Genomic DNA, 22,843 nt, shown 5'->3' with positions numbered 1-22,843 from the left:
CATCACTTTCAGTGGAATGTCACATAAAAGCACTTTCAAAAAATGACTTTTGATAAAACCCAAATTCTCAGTCTTAGAAAAACAAAATGTTGCTTTACTCTACTGCAAATCAGACAGGAGAACCAAAATTTAAGATACTTGAAATGTTATGAAATGATTTTCTTATCCTTCTCATTGATGTTTAGTCACTATGTATATCTTAGGATATTACACATGCTAGACATTTTATTGTTTCTTGAACATATCAGGTAAATTCTAGCCTTGAAATCTTTGTACTTCCCATCTCTCTGTTTAGAACTCTTTTCTCCTAAATATCTGTATAACTTTGCCTGCTCCTTCAACTGATCAGATAGATATATATAAAGCATGATTTTCATTCGGCCTTCTTCTCTGTCTCAAATAGTCTAACAATATTTTATTATTTAATATTTTTATATATGTGTCTGTATCTCAGTCTTGTTAAATAACAGTCAAAGGGGCATGCGATTAAAGTTCTGAAATGAGTAATCCTGGCGAACAGAGAAAGCATACGTGGTGATATATGATACAGTCTTCTAGTAAGTAGGATTAGTGTCCTATTGGAGGTAATTCTTCTGTGTTTTAAGTGTGTTTACTAATATGAAAACATTTTATTTTATTATTAATCTCTTGTAGTTTACATGTTATCTCAGAATAATACATATGCCTCACCTCTAGCTTATTCTATAGGGTCAGATTACAGTATTACAAATTGGAAAGCAATGAGAACTGAAACATTAACAAGAAGAAAATTTTAAATAACATTGCATTTACTTTTATGTGCTTTGATAGTTGTCGCCAAGTATAGTACAGCTGTTCTCTGAGTAAATGGCAAAGTAAATTAGTAATATTTATTGAAACTTTTTATGATATTGTCATTTATAAATTACCATGTTTATTAAAATAATTACTTGCTCTTTCTCTATCCTTTCCAGTCCTAGTATTTTGATTATGTAGCAGAAGATTGAGGTTTGGTGGGAAACTTTGACATTTGAGTCTTCGTCTCTTACAAATTTCAACAGTTTTAATTGACCTTTGAGATTTTCACTCTCATTTATTGAAGATGAAGAATTTACCCTAAATAGTGGAGACTTAATTGAATTATGGTTCTCCTGATACTTTCCCTTTTTTAATTCCTACTCTGGTTCTGGGAAAGTATAACTTAAAATGAAAAACAAACAGAAAGCCCAACACCTATTCTGCAGAGTTGATGCTAGCCTGGAAGCAGCTGCCCACTCTCTTTTCCCTGGACTAAAGAATCTTGCCCTAAACTTGTAACTGAAAATCAAATCTTGTATCATCTTAAAATCACTTTCCAGAAATCACTGTATTTACTTGCCTTTTCCTTCTTTTCTTTTTTCTTATAAGTAGACCAGAATGTTTTTACTTTTTTCTTTATTTAACATGAACATTCCTGGAGTAACTGTCACTCCCCTGTGATAATTACTGCCATTTACTTCCAGGCTGAGCAGCTAGTATCACTGACAACTCATAGGATGTGAGGAAGAGACAGAAGGAAATGGGTTGGGGGTTACCAAGTTGCAGTTAAGTAAGAGTGTGCTTAAATACATATTTATAGTTTCTCTAATTTAACTGTTAGTCTGCCTTGTTGAATAAAAAAGTATTATTTTGTATGAATATTTTCTCATTCAGAAATTAGCTATGAACAGAAGAAAATATTAAGCTTTATTCCAACAGTTATTTTGTTTTAAAGTATGAACCTGATGTTTTTTAAAGCCTTCTGGTACCTCTGGTAGTTTTATGTAATCCAGGGAAGAAAGGGTCTGAAGTACGAAAAAATATTTTACTTTGTATTTCTTCTCAAAACGAGATTAGGAGAAAACTATGCCACAAAACCTTGCCTTCAAGGCTGGAGCACAGAACAATTCACAGAGGCCTTTTTGTTGCACTGGGCTCTGAAGAAATGTTACAGTAATTATGGTTATATCAACAAGTAGCATTTTAGTCATTTTAGTAATTGGGTTTTAGGTAATTACAGTGCAGCGTACGTATAACAACTTTACTAGTTTTCTTTTTAATGGTGGTGTTCTTTGGGTTTTTAACATTCAGGAATTTCTGTGTTGCTTACTTTTCAGTTTGCTTTCAATTTAATGTTTCTGAAAAAATAATTGTACCTTTGACATTTCATCCTTCCAACCCTGAGTCTTTCCTAGTACTTTTTTGCTACTTTGTTAAAATAAGATTATGATCATTTAAATTAGTCTTACTCAAAAGTTATACTAAATTAAACTAAAGTTGCTGGTTATATTTGCTGAAATTGAAAGAATCTAATTTTAATTCATAGCCATTTGATTTCACCATATTTTAAAAATCTGACAGCATAAGAGAAAGCAAGCTGTCAAAGTGGAGCACAGAACAATTTATAGACAGAGTTAAGCACTTGAAAGCTAAATGCCGGTGATTGGCAGTGATCAGCCTACGTTTATGTACAGAAGCTCAGCAACAATGATTTTATTTCTTAGTCAAGATGGCTCAACATTAAAGCAAGCATGTGTTGATTTCTAGGTTGCAGTTTAGTTTGTGGTTAAAACCACTCATTGAGAGAGGTTAGAGTTGAAACCACTGCAGAGGGTGAATCACAATAAATGCCAGACTTCTGATGTTTTCTTCTGGCGTGAAAGAGTTTTGATATTTCATCCTTAATTTTTTTAACCTCTGATTTAGCTGAGAGTAATGGACTTTAGCAAAATGTGGATGACTCTGAATTTGCCAGTGGTCTCAAGTGACAGGGCTTTTGCAAATGTGAGATTTCTTCATCAGAATAGCCTATTCTCATAGATTACATTGTTAGAAATTCAACCCCTTCCACCCCACCAAAAAGCAAAAAAGTTAGATCCAAGAAAGATGGTGGAGGTACTTTTTAATTTAAATTACCACTGGTTTTGGTACTAGATAATGTCATGTAGCAATTTAGCTACATTATTTTTATTTTGTAATTTTTAAATTCTAGGAATCTACTCTGGTTTTAAAAGTGAGAAACTTAAGAGTTTTTTGGTTTTGGATGAGAAGTTTCAGGAATCTGGTTCTATTTACTAGGCTTTTGAGTTGACAAACATTTAGAATTTGGTTCCCCTACTAATCTTTGTTACCACAGAAAATTTTTTGGTTTTCAGTGAGAGTAAAAAGCATTTAAAATATTGTATTCATCTACTATGATACTGTAAAGGGTTATTGAATGAGGCATGTCAGTTGATGGAGTAAGATCGTGGAGACTTTCCTCTGTTAATAAATCTCCCCTCTTATGGCAGATTTCAAAGACCCCTTGGTGAACGATTCAGCCATTTTGTTAAAATGGAACAACTTTCTTCCATAGGGAAAGCGCTGATGTAAAGGAGAAAAAGGGATGGTCTTGTTTACTTCCATTTTTTTTTTTTAAAGGTTAGCTGCCTCTTTTTATCTGCAGCTGCATACAGGAAATTAAAATTTTATCAGAAGATTTTGAAGTTCTTTATAATCAGACATGATCACTACTTGCAGGAAAATGTTCACTTCTGCTGACCTTGCTGTAGCGGTGGCCATAGGAATGGAATAGGCAAGGGATAAAATGTTGATACCATCCCTCCCCATTTTACAAGGATGTGAGTAAATGGGGGCTATTCTTCACTCTTGGTGGAAATAAAAATGATATAGCCTTTTGTTATTTATTAAAATTTTAAATATCTATATCGTCTGACACAAATATTTTCACATGTGCACAAAGATACATGTCCAAGGGTATTCATTACATAATTCTTTTTTAAAAAATTAAATGCCATCAGTTGAGCAATGATTGGAGAGATAATGGCACACATACCATGAAACACTTTACAATGGTTAAATAGAATGAGGTCTATCTGTGTTTACTTAGCATAAAAATATTTCTATCATCTGTTATATGAGGGAGGGGAGAAGCATATAGAATGATCTCATTTATATGAAAGCAAACACATAAACATAAGAAATCCCTGTATTTTTATATGTATAAATAAGTGCTTAGAGACAGGTCTCAATAGGTATGTATCAGACTATAAGCCATGATTATCTAAGGAAAATAGGAAGATACATTTATATATTTTATAACTAAAAGTGATGTGGTTGGGTAGGAGGAATGCAGAAAGTTGGAATTGTTAGTAGTTCCTTGCCGGCTGATATCTAAGCATGGACTGCTCAGAAGTTGGGTATCCCAGAAAAATTCTTGCAAATATTTGTAGAATAATTAATTTATATTCAGATAGACCAGATGAACATATATATTTTCCAATTATGTCCAATAAAGTCTATGTTTCATAGACATGCTATTTTATAAAATAAGAATGGGTTGAAGAAAATAGATTTTTATGGGCCTTTCATATAATTTTTTTGTATCTTGTTCCTAATGGAAAGCGGGACAAATAATGAAATGTTTTAGTTTCTGTAATTATTAAGAAAGTATGAATTAATGCCTATTGTATGCTTAGCACTGAAACAAATTCTATGGAGAGAAGTGTAGCAAAGCTCCTCACTTACTGGGTTTTCAGTCTGGTGAGGGAGATAACTAATCCATGAAACAGTTAACATAAGACCAAATATAATTAATTGCCAACTTATGGTGAAAACAGTGTGCTGGTATATTCAGTTTACAGGGAGGTCAGTAAGATCTTGATAAAATGGCTAAGAATGGCTTAATGAACAAATGCATTGGACTCAGTATGGAAGAAAAATGCAGTCCATGAGCACAACAGTGAGGACAGTCAAACAGCATGGAGGTGAGAATGAGCACAGCATGGTTCCGTGTCAAGGAAACAAGCTAAGTGGAGCAAAGTCAATGAAGATCTTGAAGGAAGATTTTTTGATAGGGAGCCAACCAAGTTGGATTCACCAACTAGCTGGTGGCTGTGACAAGTTACTTCACAAAAGTTATGGTAAAGTCTCTGCTGATTACCCTCAGATGGCTCTTACTGCTGCTTCCTAGGTATCTTTTTCATTTCTTATCTTTTTATCAAATGTCACAGGATGGCTATCTAAAACTTAAAACCACCATACTCATTTTTTTCACAATTTAGCTTATGTGTTCACTTTATGGAGAAGATGACCCTTACAGTGTAAAGTGCCCAGACTTCTTACTTCTACATTTGTTTTCCCTCTTTGCTTATCTTTTGTTCATTCTCTCCTGTTCCTAGAGACGGAGGTGTTCCTTCTTTCTAAGATTAACTTTTTCACTTTCTTTGTAAAGCCACCTTTGATCCTTTGTGTTGGAAGTTGTCTTCCCCATCTCTAAACATTCAAAGATTTTGTTCATACTTCTTTTAGGGTATTATCATAGTCTACTAAGTATTATAGTTATTTGTGAAAATACACTACTGTACTGTAAGCCTCTTGAGAGAAGAGACTATGTCTTGTGTGGCACTGTGCAATTATACAGCAGTTAAACAATAAGTAGCTAGATTGATGGGTGGAGGTATATTACGGGAACCCCTAGAAGCTAGCAAAGAATGTTTACATTTGATACAATAGGAAATAGGTTGTTTTTAGTATAAATGTTTTTGGCCAGGTGCAGTGGCTCACGCCTGTAATCCTAGCATTTTGGGAGGCTGAGGTGAGTGGATCACTTTAGCATAGAGATCGAGACCAGCCTGGGCAACATGGCGAAACTCTCTCTCTATAAAAATACAAAAATTAGCTGGGTGTGGTGGCGCATGCCTGTAGTCCCTGCTGCTCCAGAGGCTAAGGTGGGAGGATCACCTTAGGCCAGGGAGTTTGAGGCTGCAGTGAGCCATGATTGCACCACTGCACTCCAGCATGGGCGACGGAGTCAGACTCTGTCTCTTAAAAAAAAAAAAAAATGATGAGGGTGGGATTGGAGAAGGGACAAACATGAGAAATATATTTTGAGAATACAAATAGAATTTTGTGACTGACTTAGAAGGGATGAAACTGATATTAGAAAACATTTTTAACTAGATAAATATATACTTACTCCCTTTCTATAAAATACAATTTTACAGAATACAACCTACCTTTTTAATGTTTCTCAATTTTTGCTTTATTATAATAAACTTTCAGTAAACATCAAATACATATTACCAGTGTCTGGCTCTGCACTAGGGTTCTGACAGTGGATAACTCACTAAATCTAAAAATGGACACAGACATGAAATAAACATTTATAATACGGTGTAATCATGACGATAGAGGTATTGGCACAGTGCTGTGGGTGCTCCTGTGCACTTGTCGAGAGGTGGATAGAGCTTTATCACAGAGCATAGAGTTAAGTGAGTTAAATATCAGGAAACTAGGAATTCTAAAATGAATTTTGGGCATTTTTATTTTGTTCTTTATTTGGCAAATGGTGTATACGGTTTACTGGCATTTTTCCCCTTGGTCTTTGCATTGTTAAGATAGCACATTTTGAACTTTAAGACAAATTGACTTAGAAGCCAGAATTAAGTGAAATAACCTGCAATATATAGTCTAATATACTATTAAAAACATGTACAGGCATATAATGCAAATTGGTCACATTATATAAAATATCTCTGTAATGTAAAATATTCATCCAAAAGAAAAAGGATGGTGGAAGGATGTCACAATTTTTTAAAAAATTAAAATGACTTTAGAATTATAGCTCTATTCTTATCAAAATGTTTTTAAATTTTAAAATATAGAAAATTAGGAAAAACGTAGACAAAATGAAAAAAATTTTAATTGTTCTCCATAATTCTGCCATGCAGCGATAACAGTTAGTTTTGATACATTTTCTTTCCCTTTTTTTGCATGCCTGTTTCTTCCGTTGTTGAAATCATACAAAATGCACAATTTTATCATGCTTTTTCCCCCCAACTTAACATCATACCTTAAAAGTCTTTCACATCTTAAAACTTTTTATAACATAACTTTAATATGTACAGAATATTGCAGAATATAGACATACTACAGAATGAAAATTATATATTGAACATCTATTATGTATCTGTTAGTCATGGTGCTAAGTATCTTATGCACATTATCTCTAACCCCTAGAGCTACCCTGTCAGGTATGTGGCATTATTTCCACTTTATGGATAAGGAACAGACACAGAGAGGTTAAGTAACTTGCCCATGGACATATAAATAAAATACTTCGTTTTTTCTATTACATTGTGATGCTTCCAATTTAAATAATTATTCTTCTGTTGTTGAATCTTTAGATTGTCCCTATTTTTGCCATTATATACGACTTAATTAACATATTGTGTCATAAAGCAAATTATTTTCTGCTAACCCAGCTTTTAAGTAACATTTTTATTATAGTCTTTTTTTTTTTTTTTTTAATGAGACGAAGTCGTGCTCTGTCACCCAGGCTGGAGTGCAATGGTGCAATCTCAGCTCACGGCAAACCTCCACCTCCTGGATTCAAGCCATTCTCCTTTCTGAGCCTCCCAAGTAGCTGGAACTACAGGCATGCACCACCATGCCTGGATAATTTTGTATTTTTAGTAGAGACGGGGTTTCACCATGTTGACCAGGCTGGTCTCGAACTCCTGACCTCAGGTGATCCACTTGCCTTGACCTCCCAAAGTGCTGGGATTACAGGTGTGAGCCACCGCTCCTGGCCTAACACAGTGATAGCAATAGTGAATATTCTCATTCGTATTTCTAACCTCTAAATTTTCTGGGGCTTTGGAAAGTCACTCAATTTTTTTTTTCTCCTGCAGAATTGACACGTCTCGCTGGAGTGTCATCAGAAAGACACTGATGAAGTCCCTAAGTGAAGCATCCTTAGTTAATTTACAAAGCATTTTAAAGACTAAATTAGCTTGTCTTTGCTAAGTGGTAGTTTTTTATTGTTGCTTTTGTATTCAACTTTATGCCGGTTGGAATCTCACTTAATTAGACCCAGTAAACTCTTGGCCCAGTTTCCAAACACTGTTGTACAAAAGTGATGTATTAATAAATGAGCATAGCATACCTATGGAATAGTTCTAATTGGAAGAATTGAAGTGGTGGTTACATTTTTCTGCATTATAGTTGACAATTTATGTCATAGAATTATGAGTATTTTTTTTATTATCGATGACTGATTCTTATCTTGAAAATGTAAAGGCTAAAAATTAGCTCCAATTACTCATTATGTGTAACTTCACTCACTTGAGACTTTCAGCAAGAAGGAAAGATGCAGGTGATTGATGACCAGATAAGGATCATGAGGCATAACAAGTGCCCTTTTAAAGTGTCAAGGCTTAACTTATGCTATAGACTAATGTATGTTTTCTGTAAGTATTATAGTAATATCGCATCTAAGAAAGTAAGTTGATCATACAACAGCTTTTTGAACAATGATTAAAGCAAAAGGAAAGAAATGGACATCAAGAGGTTGCGAAGGCTGAAAGGCCTCAAAATACTTATCTCCAAAAAGTTAAGTGTTGACACAGGCATCCACTTCTGTAATTTCTAACACTGGAAATAACTGTTTAATTTAAAAGTAAAGGCTACATTTGACATTTTAACCTGGCCCATCCAAGTATCTCATAGCAGCAGTTGTGATTTGAAGTCAAAAAAAATTAATCGGCCACAACAAAATAGTATGTTGGACAAAATTCTTGTCTTGTTAGCTTTTTTTTGTATCAAAATTAACTTATTTTAAATGTATATTGTTTGCAGAATTGAATTTGAGTTGAACTATTTATGATAGTAGATGTCATTATATTCATCATTCATTATATATAGCTGGCCATGTAGTCTTGGCAAGAAAAGTAGAAAATACCTAGAAAATAAAATGCTCAGCTGGGTGCAGTGGCTCACGCCTGTAATCCCAGCACTTTGGGAGGCCAAGTCAGCAGATCACTTAAGGTCAGGAGTTCAAGACCAGCCTGGCCAACATGGTGAATCCCCGTCTATACTAAAAATACAAAAATTAGCTGGGTGTGGTGGTGGGCGCCTGTAATCCCAGCTACTTGGGAGGCTGAGGCAGGAGAATCGCTTGAACCTGGGAGGTGGAGGTTGCAGTGAGTCGAGATTATGCCGCTGCACTCCAGTCTGGGTGACAGAGTGAGACTCAGTCTCAAAAGAAAAAAAAAGAAAATGCTCTTTTTATTTATTCAATAATGGCTATTTTGTGCTCAAGCTGGGTGTGCTTAGATAAAAGAGACTATAACTTTCACTTTGGTTTGTAAGTTTTGGGGAGGGGGTTGAGAAATTTTTTACCATCAGGCCAACTTTTCAGTATTGAACCTTTCTGATCTCAGAAAGTAATTTATATTTTGAACAATACCATTTTAGAAATTTGGAAATTTCTTCTCCAAAATTACGTGTACATAGTTATATATAACCACTTGTTCTAAATTGGATCATCATAACATAGAACAAATGGAATAATTATTGTAAGTTTAAAATATACACTGCTTTGATGCAGCTAAATTAGGCCTTATCTAAAGATTAACTTGTTAAAGTATGCCAATACTTTATCTAATCGTTCACTTAAAAATTAACTTACAGCTTTGTATTTCATTATTTCTCTGAGATAAGTGAGCATAAAAGTGATTTCAGTTGCATCCTAATTGATAGTGTAGTGTGGGTTCCTTGTGCTAGAAGTTAAGGATCTTGCTGAAACAGTACTTCAAAGTAATTTGTAAATAGTTAGTAGATAGCCTGTGACAGTGAGAGGCTCATCAGATTTTGTAAAAAATAAATTTCTTTTTTTGTGTGTGTTTACAGGAAACCTGTCCAGTTTAAGTCGTCTTGGTCTGAGATATAACAGACTGTCAGCAATACCCAGATCATTAGCAAAATGCAGTGCACTTGAAGAATTAAATTTAGAGAACAATAACATTTCTACTTTACCAGAGGTAAGAAGTGGATTAGAGAAAACAAGATTTGAAATGAGTCTGCAAGATAATTCAAGGAAAGCTAGTAAATCTTCATAGCAGGGTAAATAATTTGGTGGTTGAGATTGTTTAAATAATGAGTATTCTGTGGATGTACCACCACCGCTAAAGTAACTCCAAGCAAGAAAGAATGGGTATATGAACCTATTAAGTTTTATTATTATTATTTTTTTAATGCAAAGAAAAAGGGAAAAACTAGGAGGAAAATAAGTGTGCTGTATTCTACTTTAGCACCATGTAAATCTTTCTCATTTCATTTTGGGAACTGACAGTAAAGGTATTAAGGAAAAACTATATGGCTGGTTTTAAAATTCAACTACCCTACCCAGTTCAGTTATAAAAAGAAAGATGATAAGTGATACAGAATGCACTATCATCAAAATTAATATTAGCAGCAATTCACCTGTGACTCAAATTATTACCTTGTTTATGCAATAATATTAAGGCCTATTTAGTATAAAACAATTGCCAGAATCTTTTTTTTTTTTAACACATTTTTAGGTTTTGTTGATTCTATTAGAAAAATATTTTCACTTATTTTGCTTAGGGATTAATTGGGTAAGATATAATACCTTTTTTTTTTTTTTTTTTTTTTTGAGGCAGAGTTTAGCTCTTGTTGCCCAGGCTGGAGTGCAATGGCACGATCTTGGCTCAGCTGCAACCTCTGCCTTCTGGGTTTAAGCAATTCTCCTGCCTCACCCTCCCAAGTAGTTGGGATAAAAGGCACTACCATGCCCGGCTAATTTTGTATTTTTAGTAGAGATAGGGGTTTCACCATGTTGGCCAGGCTGGTCTTGAGCTCCTGACCTCAAGTGATCCAACCGCCTCGGCCTCCCAAAGTGCTGAGATTACAGGTGTGAGCCACCACGGCCAGCCAATAGAATACTCTTCTTTTAAAGTTGTCTTTATCAACATTATTAGTCTTTTACTGTTGACTTTCCTTCTTTTCCTACGTATTTTAGCATGTCGACAATGGATGTTTGCTTATAGTTGTTCAAGCATATCTTACTGTAGTAATGTAACAAAAGAATTGTGGACTTACGGAGTGATTGAGCTTTGCAGAGTCTTTTTTTGTAACAAAAATGTCTTATGTAAGTGTTGCTACTATGTTTTGACTTGGTAGTTTTTCTGAGTATGTGTGTGTGTAATTGAATTAAGAACAAAGGTTCTTTAATAAGGCCAGGCGCCGTAGCTCATGCTTGTAATCCCAGCACTTTGGGAGGCCGAGGCAGGTGGATCACTTGAGGTTAGGAGCTCGAGACCAGCCTGGCCAACATGGCGAAACCCTGTCCCCACTAGAAGTACAAAAAATTAGCTGGGTGAGGTGGTAGGCACCTGTAGTCCCAGCTACTCAGAAGGCTGAGGTAGGGGAATGGCTTGAACCTGGGAGGCAGAGATTGCAGTGAGCCGAGGTGATGCCACTGCACTCCAGCCTGGGCAACAAAGGGAGACTTTGTCTCAAAAAAAAAAATAAGTGAAAAAATTTTAATTGATATATATCCAGTCTTATTGTCAGTGAAGTGAAACTAGTAATTCATGGGTACCTATTAGGAAATACGGATTTTCCTGGGAGCTTGTTAGAAATGTGGACTCTTGGGCCTCACTCCCAGTCCCACTGAATATGTGAAAGTATGAAGTCATAATTTAAAAGTAATCAGTGTGCTTTGGAAGCAGCATAGTCTCAATGCAAATGTGAAATTATCTGCATTTATAGTAAGGAAAACAATAAAATCCATTAGACAGCACTTACGAGATACTCAAGCTGGGTTAGGCAAGAAATCATGAAAGTGGTTTTCAGTAAGGGCATATTAAATAGCTGAAATCAGAGCTGCTAAAATGACTGTTTTGTCATTTGAAGACTGTCTGAAAATTGACTTATTTTAATGTAGATGTATACATATAAGGAAAAGGAACTTAATAATTTGAACCACATATTCCCAAGGCATGAGTCTAGGTGCTCTACATGTTATCTCGTTTAATCTTTGTCATAAATCTACTAGTTATTGGAGTATCCTTGTCAAACAGATAGCGAAATAAGGCTTAAGATAGGTTATAGTTTTGGCCAAATTTGTTACCTTAAATATTTTTCTGGAAGTATGGTAAGAGGTATATTGGTTATCTAATTAATCCACCAAAGTTGACAAAACTTAGTAGAAGGTGTAGAATAGGAACCTAGATATGTCTGATTCTAACAACAATAACAAAAAATGATAACCCCTGCTTCACAATGTGACTAAGAAATGAGAGCTTGAAGAGCTGGCTTCTTGTTGCCCCTTCTCAAATATACTCAGTATTAACATTTTATCGTAAGAGTCAATTCAATAAAGTAAGTCAGTTGTAAGAATAAAAAGATCACATTTTTTGCCATGAGGCTTGATTATTTTCAATCGAGTAGCCTGTTTGTGTACAACAATACACAAATTTTAAGGGTAGCTTCTTAAGGTACAGTATAAAGAACAAGTTTCAGTTCTCTGTATAGGTATATCCTCAATTATATAGTTACTTCATTCCTTCAGATGGCTTTGCCAATTATACTGTCACCTCAAGTACTAAGTTTTCAGTTTGCTGATGGTGGACAACTGAAGTTTGAACATTATTTAAAAAACATACATACCTCACACAGTGCTAGCTTCTCCCTGCTTGTGCTTTTACTTTGAATCTAGAGTGTTTTCTTCTATTTCTGAGTGTTTTAAAATGTTTTCATCCTTCAAGATCTAGCTCACTGTCAACTTTCATCTTATTTTTCCAGTTATTCCAGTATTCCTTGCTTTGAATTTAAATAGAGAAAAGACTTAAAATTTAAGCACTTACTTCCTACTAGGTATTGTTAAGTTATTTATGTATTTTATCGCTTTTAGTCTTCACTGTGACCCATAAAATATCATTATTTAAAAAGTGATACACTAGGTTCAGAAAAATAACTTGCCAAAGTCACAAGCTATTTAAAGATAGAGTCAGGATTCAAAACAGTTTATAGCCTGTACTAGTATTTCTCAGATGTTAATGAGCATGCAGATCACCTGGGAATCTTGTTAAAATGCATATTATGATTCAGTGGGAGTGGGGCCCAAGAGTCTGCATTTCTCACAAGCTCCCAGGGTATGCTGATATTGCTCTTCCTTGGCCCAGACTTTGAATAGCAAGAGCCTATTCTATATAATTGATTTTTGATTATATACGGTCGTATATTATTTTCTAATTATTTCTTACCTATGTACTTCTATAAATAGAGCTTAATCTTCTTAACCGCAGAGATTCTTTGGTAATACCTGAATATTTAATACTTTGGTTAAATGGTGAGAGGCTAAAGTAGGGGAAGATGGGGTTATGTGCTAAGTAAATACTTGTTTAATGGGTACATATATGCCCTCAGAAATTTTACCATATAGAAAAGCGGTGTATTATACAGTATCAGGAAGCATAATCATTTACTGAATGTAAAGGTTCCTAAAAGGAATCATTATGTTAATCTTAATAATTTAGAGATAGGTATATAACTAAGACTAGGTAGGATTGGTCACACAGCCAGTGGCAGAGACAGGGCTCAGATCTGGGACTGTCTGACACTAAAGTTTCTGCAATGTAGAAGTTTCAAATTAGTCACCCATGAGGCACGTCTCACACACAGACATGTTTTGCTTACTCCATACAGTGTTTTAAATAAATTGAAGCCAAAGAATAAAAATTGGGAAAATTTTCTGTTTCCTCCTATAAAATCTGGAAATCTACATTGGTTCCACATTTCTGCAAGGCACCAATCTGCTAGAACTGTGTAGTGACTGTCCCTGTAGAGAGGTGTCACAGACTGCCCCAACCAGTCTCTGTCATTTGTCACCCCCAAAGCCCTTTGTGGCGTTTGTGTTGGGACTGCTGTTCTATAAAAATTGAGTCTTATCACAGTTCTAATTCTTATGTTTATTTCATTTTTTTTTTTACAGAGTCTTTTATCAAGTCTTGTGAAACTGAATAGTTTGACCTTAGCTAGAAATTGCTTCCAGTTATATCCAGTGGGTGGTCCATCTCAGTTTTCTACCATCTATTCCCTCAACATGGAACACAATCGAATCAATAAAATTCCATTTGGAATTTTCTCCAGAGCAAAAGTATTAAGTAAGCTGAATATGAAGGTAAGCATATATTTGTTTACTAGGGAAAGGAATTGCTTTAACTGGTACTTCCACTAATATTTATGTTTTCTCTAATTGTGTGGGGAGTGGGTACTTGTACCTTGCTGATGGGTCTAAACTGATCATAAGACATTTCAGGGTACTTTGTATCAGATAACAAATATCTTAGAACTGTGCATACCCTTAGGAATTTGTCCTAAAGAAATCATTGTCCAGCTCATTGCCTGATGCACCTGTAATCCCAGTGCTTTGGAAGGCTAAGGTGGGAGGATCCCTGGAGGCTAGGAGTTCAAGACCAGCTTGGGCAATACAGTGAGACCTTGTCTCACAAAAAAATTTTTAAAAATTAGCTGGCCTGTGGTACCAGCTACATGGAAGGCTAGGGCAGGAGGATTGCTTGAGCCTAGGAGTTCAAGGCTGCAGTGAGTTATGATGGCACCACTGCACTCCAGCCTAGGCAAGAGAGTAAGACCCTGTTCCCCATCCCCCCCCCCCAAGAAAGGAAATATGAATGTCTATAAAAGTATATTTGTAGGGATATGTATTGCAGAGCTATCTATTTCATAGGTACCAACTTATTAATGGAGATTTAATTTTGTTAAGTAGTTTATCTTTAGTGGGATACTGTGGAGCCATTAAAAATGATATTTTGGTCCAAAAGAACACTACATACTAGTTGAAATATTCTCATTTTATCAAGTGGAAGAAAGTTAGAGCATGTAAAAAATCTCTTCCCACCCAGAGTTTTTGAAAGCTGTTTTTAATGTGCTTAATCATATATTAAATATCTTTATATTTATATTTGTACATATAGCTGGTTTTTGCCAAAATGTTTAGAGATCAGAATTATTTATGGGTGAACGTTAGTTTCCTTTTGCTTACCTACTCTACAGTGATCGAGTTTCACCTTTGTAATGAAATTCATTGCAAAAGGAGAAAACAAATGGAAAATTATCAAGTTCAGTGACTTAATTTGTACTGGACAAACTTTAGGCCCAAAGAAGGTAACTGGATTGGCCACATAGCTAATAGTATTCTTCCTGTCATGATGAACCATTTGAACATAGTTGTGGTTCTTTAAACTATAATCTTAAATGTACAATTTTTAAATTTCACCCACACTTGCTCATAAATATGGTATGTATCTTTTATGATGATTCTTTGGAAGTATATAATAAGTAAACTAATGGAAATTCAAGATACTCTTACAGTTTTAACAATTGTAAAATTTCTTGTTAATCAGTCTGGTTGTATGAGACTTAACAGTGGTAATGGTGTTGATTCTGAACATTCTATTTTGTAGTAATAGGCTTAAAACACAATGGTTCAGGTGTTCATTAGTTTATGCATTTGCATGTAAGTAACAGTAGTAAATTTTTAAAAATGAAAATAATTTATAAATCATACTATAAGTGTCAGTAGTTTAGGCATAGATAGGTACTAAGCTTAAATATTAAATAGATAACTAGTTTAAATATTACAATAAAAGAAAAAGTGGGTTTTCAAATGGATGTTTGCTACTTGGGATTTATTTTATGGGTCATTTTGTGTGAAATGAGACAATCCATGTGCAATGCAGCAAATTTTAAAGATACAGATTAACATAAAGGGTTAAAATAATACTGCCACTGAGAGGTAGCATCACTGTTAACATACTGACATACATCGTTGGTACTGAGCTGGATGGGGTGTTGATTATCCTCTCCCAATACCAATACCCCTAACACATAACAATGTGGTACGAGTCGTTATTGATGAAAGTATACTTTATAAGTGAATAAAAGTGGCATACTTTTTTTCTGTGAACAGCCTTGTCTAATTTTTAAACCAAATTAAGACCATATTTACTGTTTCCTCTGTTTTAGTGATGAATATATTTTACCATTTTTTTCTTATGGATTTTTAAAGTGAAATGGTAAATACCTGATTAGTGTTTTAATGATTTAATTCACTGTCTTTTTAAGACTGTTTTTCCTCCCCTACTTTACTGCTTAGCACCTCAAGAATTCCTGAGCTCATTCTGGTTTCCTTATGGGCTGTCATTAGATGTGTCTTCTTCTATTGTTTTCATATCTTTATTTGAGCATTTATATTTTATTCAGTGATTTCTGCATATTGTGAAATGGTAAAAACATCATATTTATCATAGGATCTTTGAAATCTCCAGTGTTTCTCTGTATACTGTGTTTTTCTATTTCCATTACAATCACATAAGGAACAAACTTCCAGTTTAACTCCCAAATAAAAGCCTCATTACTGTATAAAAAACTTTGGAGGCTTAGAGTTTTCTGTTGCTGATTTTTTTCTTTCTATATTTAAATATCAAAAAGGAGAACAAGATTTTGTTTAAGAATTCTCTTTCCGAAGTGACAGATATATATGGAACTTTGTTTTTGTGGTTCTACCTTGGATGCTTCTTTTTGTCTTTGCCAGGACAATCAGTTAACATCACTTCCCTTGGATTTTGGAACTTGGACCAGTATGGTAGAATTGAATTTAGCCACTAATCAGCTCACAAAGATCCCTGAGGATGTGTCTGGTCTCGTTTCTCTCGAGGTTAGTATAAATGAGCAATTAGAGCACCTCAGAACCTTTCATACTTATCTCATTTAAAAATTTCAAATTGAAATAAACAATTTCTATTTGGGTGAATGTCATAATTAGACATGTTAGAACTCGCTTAAACATACAACCCTAATAGGATAATGAAGTGTTGACTTACGTAGTTTAGATTCAGTGCTTTTGAATTTCTCTTGCCTACTATAAGTTGGTATCTTTGAGTGCCATAAAGTATTAATATCTCTAAAAGTTCTGTAAAAGCATCTTTTAGAACAATTTTTTTCTTTATTCTGTTTAAAAACTACACCATTTTCTACCAAATAATTATCGATTCTCAGACTGTCATTTAGAATTCTTTATCTTACTTTTTCATCCTAATTACCTACCTGCTATTTTATTTTCTCATTGATTATTGTCTTCGTTGTAAATCTGGTATGCCTATTTCTAGCCCTCTAAGTTTAGTCCTATTGTTCTCTGTATCTAGAATGCCCTCTTCTCATCCCCTTAATTTTTTTCTTTTAGTATGTTTTTCCATAATTAAAGATCCATCTTATTTTCACCTCTTCAGTTAAGGATGATTTCTCCTGCTTCTGAGTTCCTAGAGTTTTCATCCCTTTGATGAAAATGCTTACTAATAGTAAATATGTTGTTTTTTAAAATTTCCTTCATATTCATGTTTTTTAAAGATCTAACTTTTAAATTGTTTAATAAGGTGAAATAGTATGGTTTAATGGCTAAAAACATGGGCTTTGAAGTCAAACAAAGCTGAGTGTAATTATCTCTGTATATTTATGTACTCAACTTGCCCAAGCTTCAGTTTCTTAAGCTGTGAAATGGGGATAATAAAAGTATTTACCTTGTAGAGTTGTAATTAGGATTAAATGCAGTAATGCACATAATGCATTCAGTACAGTGCCTTGCAAATAGTAAAATCAAGTGGTGACTGCTGTTATTATTTTCTCCGTCTTACTGTATATATTTATTATGGGTGGTATAACATTAGGGAAAATAAATGAACATAAAAACTTACCCAGAACCTTACGTATCTATTTTACCTATTGCTCTTTCTCCCAACCCAGTATTGTCTCCTTACCTTTCTGCTAGTTTGTAACTTATTGGAACAAAGGCTATCTTCTCTGCCATTTTTCCCCCCTTCGGTATCTTCTAGGATGCTTTCAATGTAATAAGTACACCACAGATAATAAATAGAGTGGATTGATATAGCAAGTTTAGAAGTTAGCTTTTACCTTCCTTAAGTAATGGTCTGTAAGGTGTTTTGAATAAATAGTTTCCTATTAGATAAACATTTGTAACTATTCAGTAATTTTTTTGAAATTTCATTAAAATTAAATTGCTTCTTTTGTTTTCATTAGTTTTGATATAATCAAATAAAATCTCTTTTCTAATAACTGGTGATTTTTTTAGAAAAGTAAGTTAAATATTTTATATGTTGTATAATTGAACATTACCCTTAATATTCACTGTTTGGAAAATTAGCATTGCTTAATAGATTTTAAGCCACGCAATGACAGTATATAATTTCATTTCATGATTTCCTAAACATTATCAATAATTTCTCATTAGGTTCTTATCTTATCAAACAATCTTCTAAAGAAGCTTCCCCATGGTCTTGGAAACCTTAGGAAGTTAAGAGAGTTGGATCTAGAGGAGAACAAATTGGAATCCTTGCCAAATGAAATTGCATATCTTAAGGATTTACAGGTAAACATTATCCTGATGGTTTTGTAGTTTTATAAAGTTTTTGGAAGCTATTCCAAATTGCACATTTTTCTAAAGATTTTGATGTAATTCTTGGATCAGATAGACTTTCCTATTCTAGTATTAGGGCTGAGTTTTATGTTCATATAACCTGGCTTTGTTTTCCTAACAAATGATATTTTGTGAAAGAAAAATATGTAATGTGATTCTCATTCTATCCAATCTAGTTTCCCTGTTAATTTATTTTATTGTTTAGACATATTATTTTAAGTTTACATTAAATGTAGGAAATATATTTGTAACTGTCTTTTATTTTGTAAATCTTTTAGAAATTAGTCTTGACAAACAACCAGTTGACCACTCTTCCCAGAGGCATTGGTCACCTTACTAATCTCACACATCTGGGCCTTGGAGAGAACCTACTTACTCATCTTCCTGAAGAAATTGGTATGAACCCTATGAATGCTTGACTCTGTACTAATAATTTGCTCTTGTGCATTCAAGCGGTATTTCAGATAAATATGACAAATCTGTTGTTTTTTAAACTGAGGTTATATCAGGCTTAAGATTTTTTTTCTTTTATAAAGCACTGATGGTTGATTGTTGATTGGTTTTGGTTAGGTTTCCTAAAGGCTGTTAGGATTGGTGTTAAGATTAATACTGTATTTGAGAATGTTTTGGAATACTTATATTTCCAATAGGTTTTATGTATAACCTCAATTTAGAAGTTATATTCCTTCTAAATTTAAAAATTACACAGGCTTGCATTAAATTAGTAATGTTTTATGCCAAAAGAACATTTCTTTATGAAATTTTAGAATTAATATTAATATTTAACCAATATTAACATTTGGGAATACTTAACATTTTCCAAGTGTTTTCATTTCCATTATTTTATGTAATATACATGACCACCTGGAATTTTAGACAGTGCAAGTTGTAATCTTGCTTTATAAAGAGAATTGCTTGATTAAGGTCACATGGTAATTAAATGTCAGCTTTTAAATTAGTAATTCTGTGCATTATGTTCTCCCATCTATAGTGTACTGTCCCACAGGAACTGTAGGTTAGTAAACCCCACATGTTCTCACTCATAGGTGGGAATTGAGCAATGAGAACACTTGGACACAGGGTGGGGAACATCACACACCGGAGCCTTTCATGGGGTGTGGAGAGCGGGGAGGGATAGCATTCGGAGATATACCTAATGTAAATGACGAGTTAACGGGTGCAGCAAACCAGCATGGCACATGTATACATATGTAACAAACCTGCACGTTGTGTACATGTACCCTAGAACTTAAAGTATAATAAAAAAAAAATGGTTTTGGAGATAATTGACAATTCAAAATCTAGCCCTGCTGCTTATTGGCTTTGTGACTTTAAATAAGGTAGGTAAACTCCCTAAGCCTCAAGTTTCTTACCTGTAAAATAAAGATGATAATAGTAAGTTCTCATAGGGTTGTTCTGAAGCTTAAATAATATCTTACATGTAAACAAATTGATTACATACTAGCTATTATTTCTGTTAGTTTTCTAATAAATGCTACTGTCAAATATTCTGAATTTTGAAATTTGAAAATTGGAAACACATGAGGCAGATTTACACCTATATTTCTAGTATGTTTATTCACCTGATCTCATTTAATTGCTTGAGACATTTTCCTAGAGAATACAAGTATCCTAAGATAGTCTAAGAAAAAATTTTTAAAGGTCTACATAAGTCAATTTTTGGCTTACTGCCATACATGTGATAACTCTTAGTGAAAAGTTCATATTAAGTAACAAATATTTTGCACATAAGAAATTTATTAATTTGAGAAAATGTTACATCTACAACAGAAAAGTAGTTATAGACATTGAATATATAATAAGCTCACGTTTGGAGTTTTAAAATATATTTAAGTAAATGTTATATATATGCCAAACTATCCCAAACAGAATCTCTGGAGATGGGGCATATGTATTTTCAAAAACCTCTCCAAGCTTGAAGACCTACCATAAAGGAAGAGGTTCTAATTTAGTTTGTATGGAGTGTGACCTGGACATTAGGAGTTTAAAAAGTCTTCCAAGTTGATTTGAATATGCAGCAAAATTTGAGATCCATGGTTGTAGAGTTTTAAAGCTAAGAAAGGTGAATAAAAGGAAATGTGTGTTCAGTGTATGTAATGACCAGAGTAGCGTCATGCCCGGTTGAACTTTTAAAATAGCAACTAATTTTTAAAAAAATAATTGATTTTTTTTTTTTTTAAACAGGTACACTGGAGAACCTAGAAGAACTGTATTTGAATGACAACCCCAACCTGCATAGCCTTCCCTTTGAGCTGGCACTCTGCAGCAAGCTTTCAATCATGAGTATTGAGAACTGTCCACTCAGTCACCTTCCACCTCAGATTGTTGCTGGGGGGCCTTCTTTCATCATTCAGTTCTTAAAGATGCAGGGTCCATATCGTGCCATGGTCTGATATAAATCTGCTGGTCCCACACACTGTTCAAAAATAGACTGCCATTAATGTTTCTTATCTATATCTGTATCTATTTATGTAGATATTGGTATATGGCAGATTTATAAAAATTGCATTATGTGTTTCTGCTAATAGAGGAATCATAGCCATTTAGAATTTTTTTTAAATTCTGTACAAAAGGCTTATATAAGTTTTCTTTGCTGAATTTGATGGATGTTTTTCTGTTATGTAATCTGATATGCCAGTTTGCTTAAAACATTTGCCAACAAATTATGAAGTTATTAAATTTAAGGGACAGAGGTAGTATAGTTAGATATACTTTCTCTTAGGAAAAATAATGGGCAAAAAATTTTGTTGCAACTTTTCATATATATTTTCCCCTTACCAATTGTTGTATCTCTGTAGTATTGTAGGCCCTGAAAGTAGAATTTTTCTTTAACTTATTTTGAGATTTGAGATTTAAATTTTATGTATTGTTTACAGTCAGAGTAAATCACTGGATTTCTTTTGTTTGTTTTGATTTGCTCTGTTTTATTCAGTTAAATCTAGAGTTTGAATCCTCTGCTAAAGAATTTGCATCAGCTGGTGTAAACAGTGAAAGGTATTTGCTTGTTAAAAAAAAAAAAAAACTGGCAAAGTGAAAAGATACAGTCAAAAATCTAGAATTTCTTTAATTGTGCTTCTCTGACGAGTTGTGAAGCAGAATACCTGAAGTGAGTCTTTGGGTAGGGGAAGGGTATTGAGACCTTTTCTAGTATGAGTATTTTTTAAGTTTGGGGGAAGAGAAACTTGTAGTGAAAAAGGAGTTTTTTCATTCCTGAAAGTTGCAGATCCACAAAAACTAACGGGATAATTGGGCAAATAAATAAATTACATATAAACACACACAATCTATATATGTATATACAATGCTATATAGATATGTATTTATTATATCATAAACTACAGTAGGTAACTTTAAGGATTTCTTCCTATCCTTGTACAATGACATGAATGTCTTTCTTTGAAAACTGCAATATATGTATGTTTCAAGGTTATTTAACAGTGTACTATGGTTTTATATCTTGACTTGCCTTGTACATCTTTCAATTCTGGAATATCTGTGTCTAAGCACAATATCTTCACACTGTGCTGTATTGCTGCTGAACTAAATGCACTTTTCCCCACATGTGGGGCACTGGCTTCAAACAATTCAGTTCAGTATCATTACTTTTAGTCTCATCTTTCCTTTCTTGGTAGTTGTTAATACAGTTATGGAAAAGAGGCACATTGCATAGAAGCCATTGGGGAGTTCAGTGGAAGTTCTGTAAGATGTGCATGTACTATTTGATATCTTTTCTTTTGCTTCACTGCTTTTAATACTTAGCAGTATTGTTGGTCTAAGTCAATTTGATTATTGAGGAGTCTCAGAGCAAGGTGCGTTCTAGATGTCATCCTAAAAAACACTTCATATATAATTAATCACTATTTTGTATAATTACATATTGCTGCTTGTGTTTTTTCTTTTTCCATTTAGTTGGGCGTTGTGTTTTACACAAAACCATTTTTGAATTAAGGCTATGATATTAAGATAGAAATTTGGACTGTTGTTCTGCTTTTCCTGGCACTCAAATTCATGACTAGGTTTGAGGTCAAACCTATGTTCGTAATTAGAGATTTTATAAGGATCAACTAAGAAATGGAAGGCAGGTGAAGATATAAAACCCTAGAATGCTTAAATGTGCTGTAAAACTATTGTAGATGTCACTGGATTTTACCAAGTAATATCCTTTCTCCCCGCCCCCCCCCATCTACTGTGGCTTTTCAGTTAAAGTTTTGTTTATAAAAGGAATTTGTTTATTACAGCTCTACCTAGAGCTTGTGTGTATGTGTGGTTTTTTTAAATCTCGTATCCAGGTGTGTTTATATATTAAGCTGATGGAACTTGAACTTTAAAGGTAGTAACTAAATGTCTTTTCTTAAAAAAAAAAAAAAGGTTATTGTTTCTTAAAATGAAAATATAGTTTTTAAAGCATTTTTGTTCCACCTTTATTTATGTTAATCTGTAACAGTAATGTAAAACGATCAGTCTTACATGTAGAAGTCATGCTATGTGTAAACAATATAATGACAA

General features: G+C 33.8%; 1 protein-coding gene across 1 annotated transcript in view; it reads left to right on the top strand.

Annotated features, from left to right (window-relative positions):
* The window catches only part of SHOC2 (SHOC2 leucine rich repeat scaffold protein), a 93,615-nt gene extending 71,029 nt beyond the window's left edge, over positions 1–22,586 (top strand). Inside the window, exons 4-9 of the mRNA XM_004087537.2 lie at positions 9,691–9,821; positions 13,799–13,987; positions 16,421–16,543; positions 18,131–18,268; positions 18,595–18,712; positions 20,522–22,586. Coding sequence (XP_004087585.1) covers positions 9,691–9,821; positions 13,799–13,987; positions 16,421–16,543; positions 18,131–18,268; positions 18,595–18,712; positions 20,522–20,730 — 908 coding nt within the window. The 3' untranslated portion in view covers positions 20,731–22,586. The remainder of the gene's footprint in view (positions 1–9,690; positions 9,822–13,798; positions 13,988–16,420; positions 16,544–18,130; positions 18,269–18,594; positions 18,713–20,521) is intronic.
* The last annotated feature ends 257 nt before the right edge of the window (positions 22,587–22,843 follow it).

The sequence above is a fragment of the Nomascus leucogenys genome, chromosome 3 (genome assembly GCF_006542625.1).
Source record: "Nomascus leucogenys isolate Asia chromosome 3, Asia_NLE_v1, whole genome shotgun sequence".
NCBI lineage: Eukaryota > Metazoa > Chordata > Mammalia > Primates > Hylobatidae > Nomascus > Nomascus leucogenys.
Note: the sequence above shows the minus strand (reverse complement) of the source record. Positions and strands in the feature narration are given on the sequence as shown.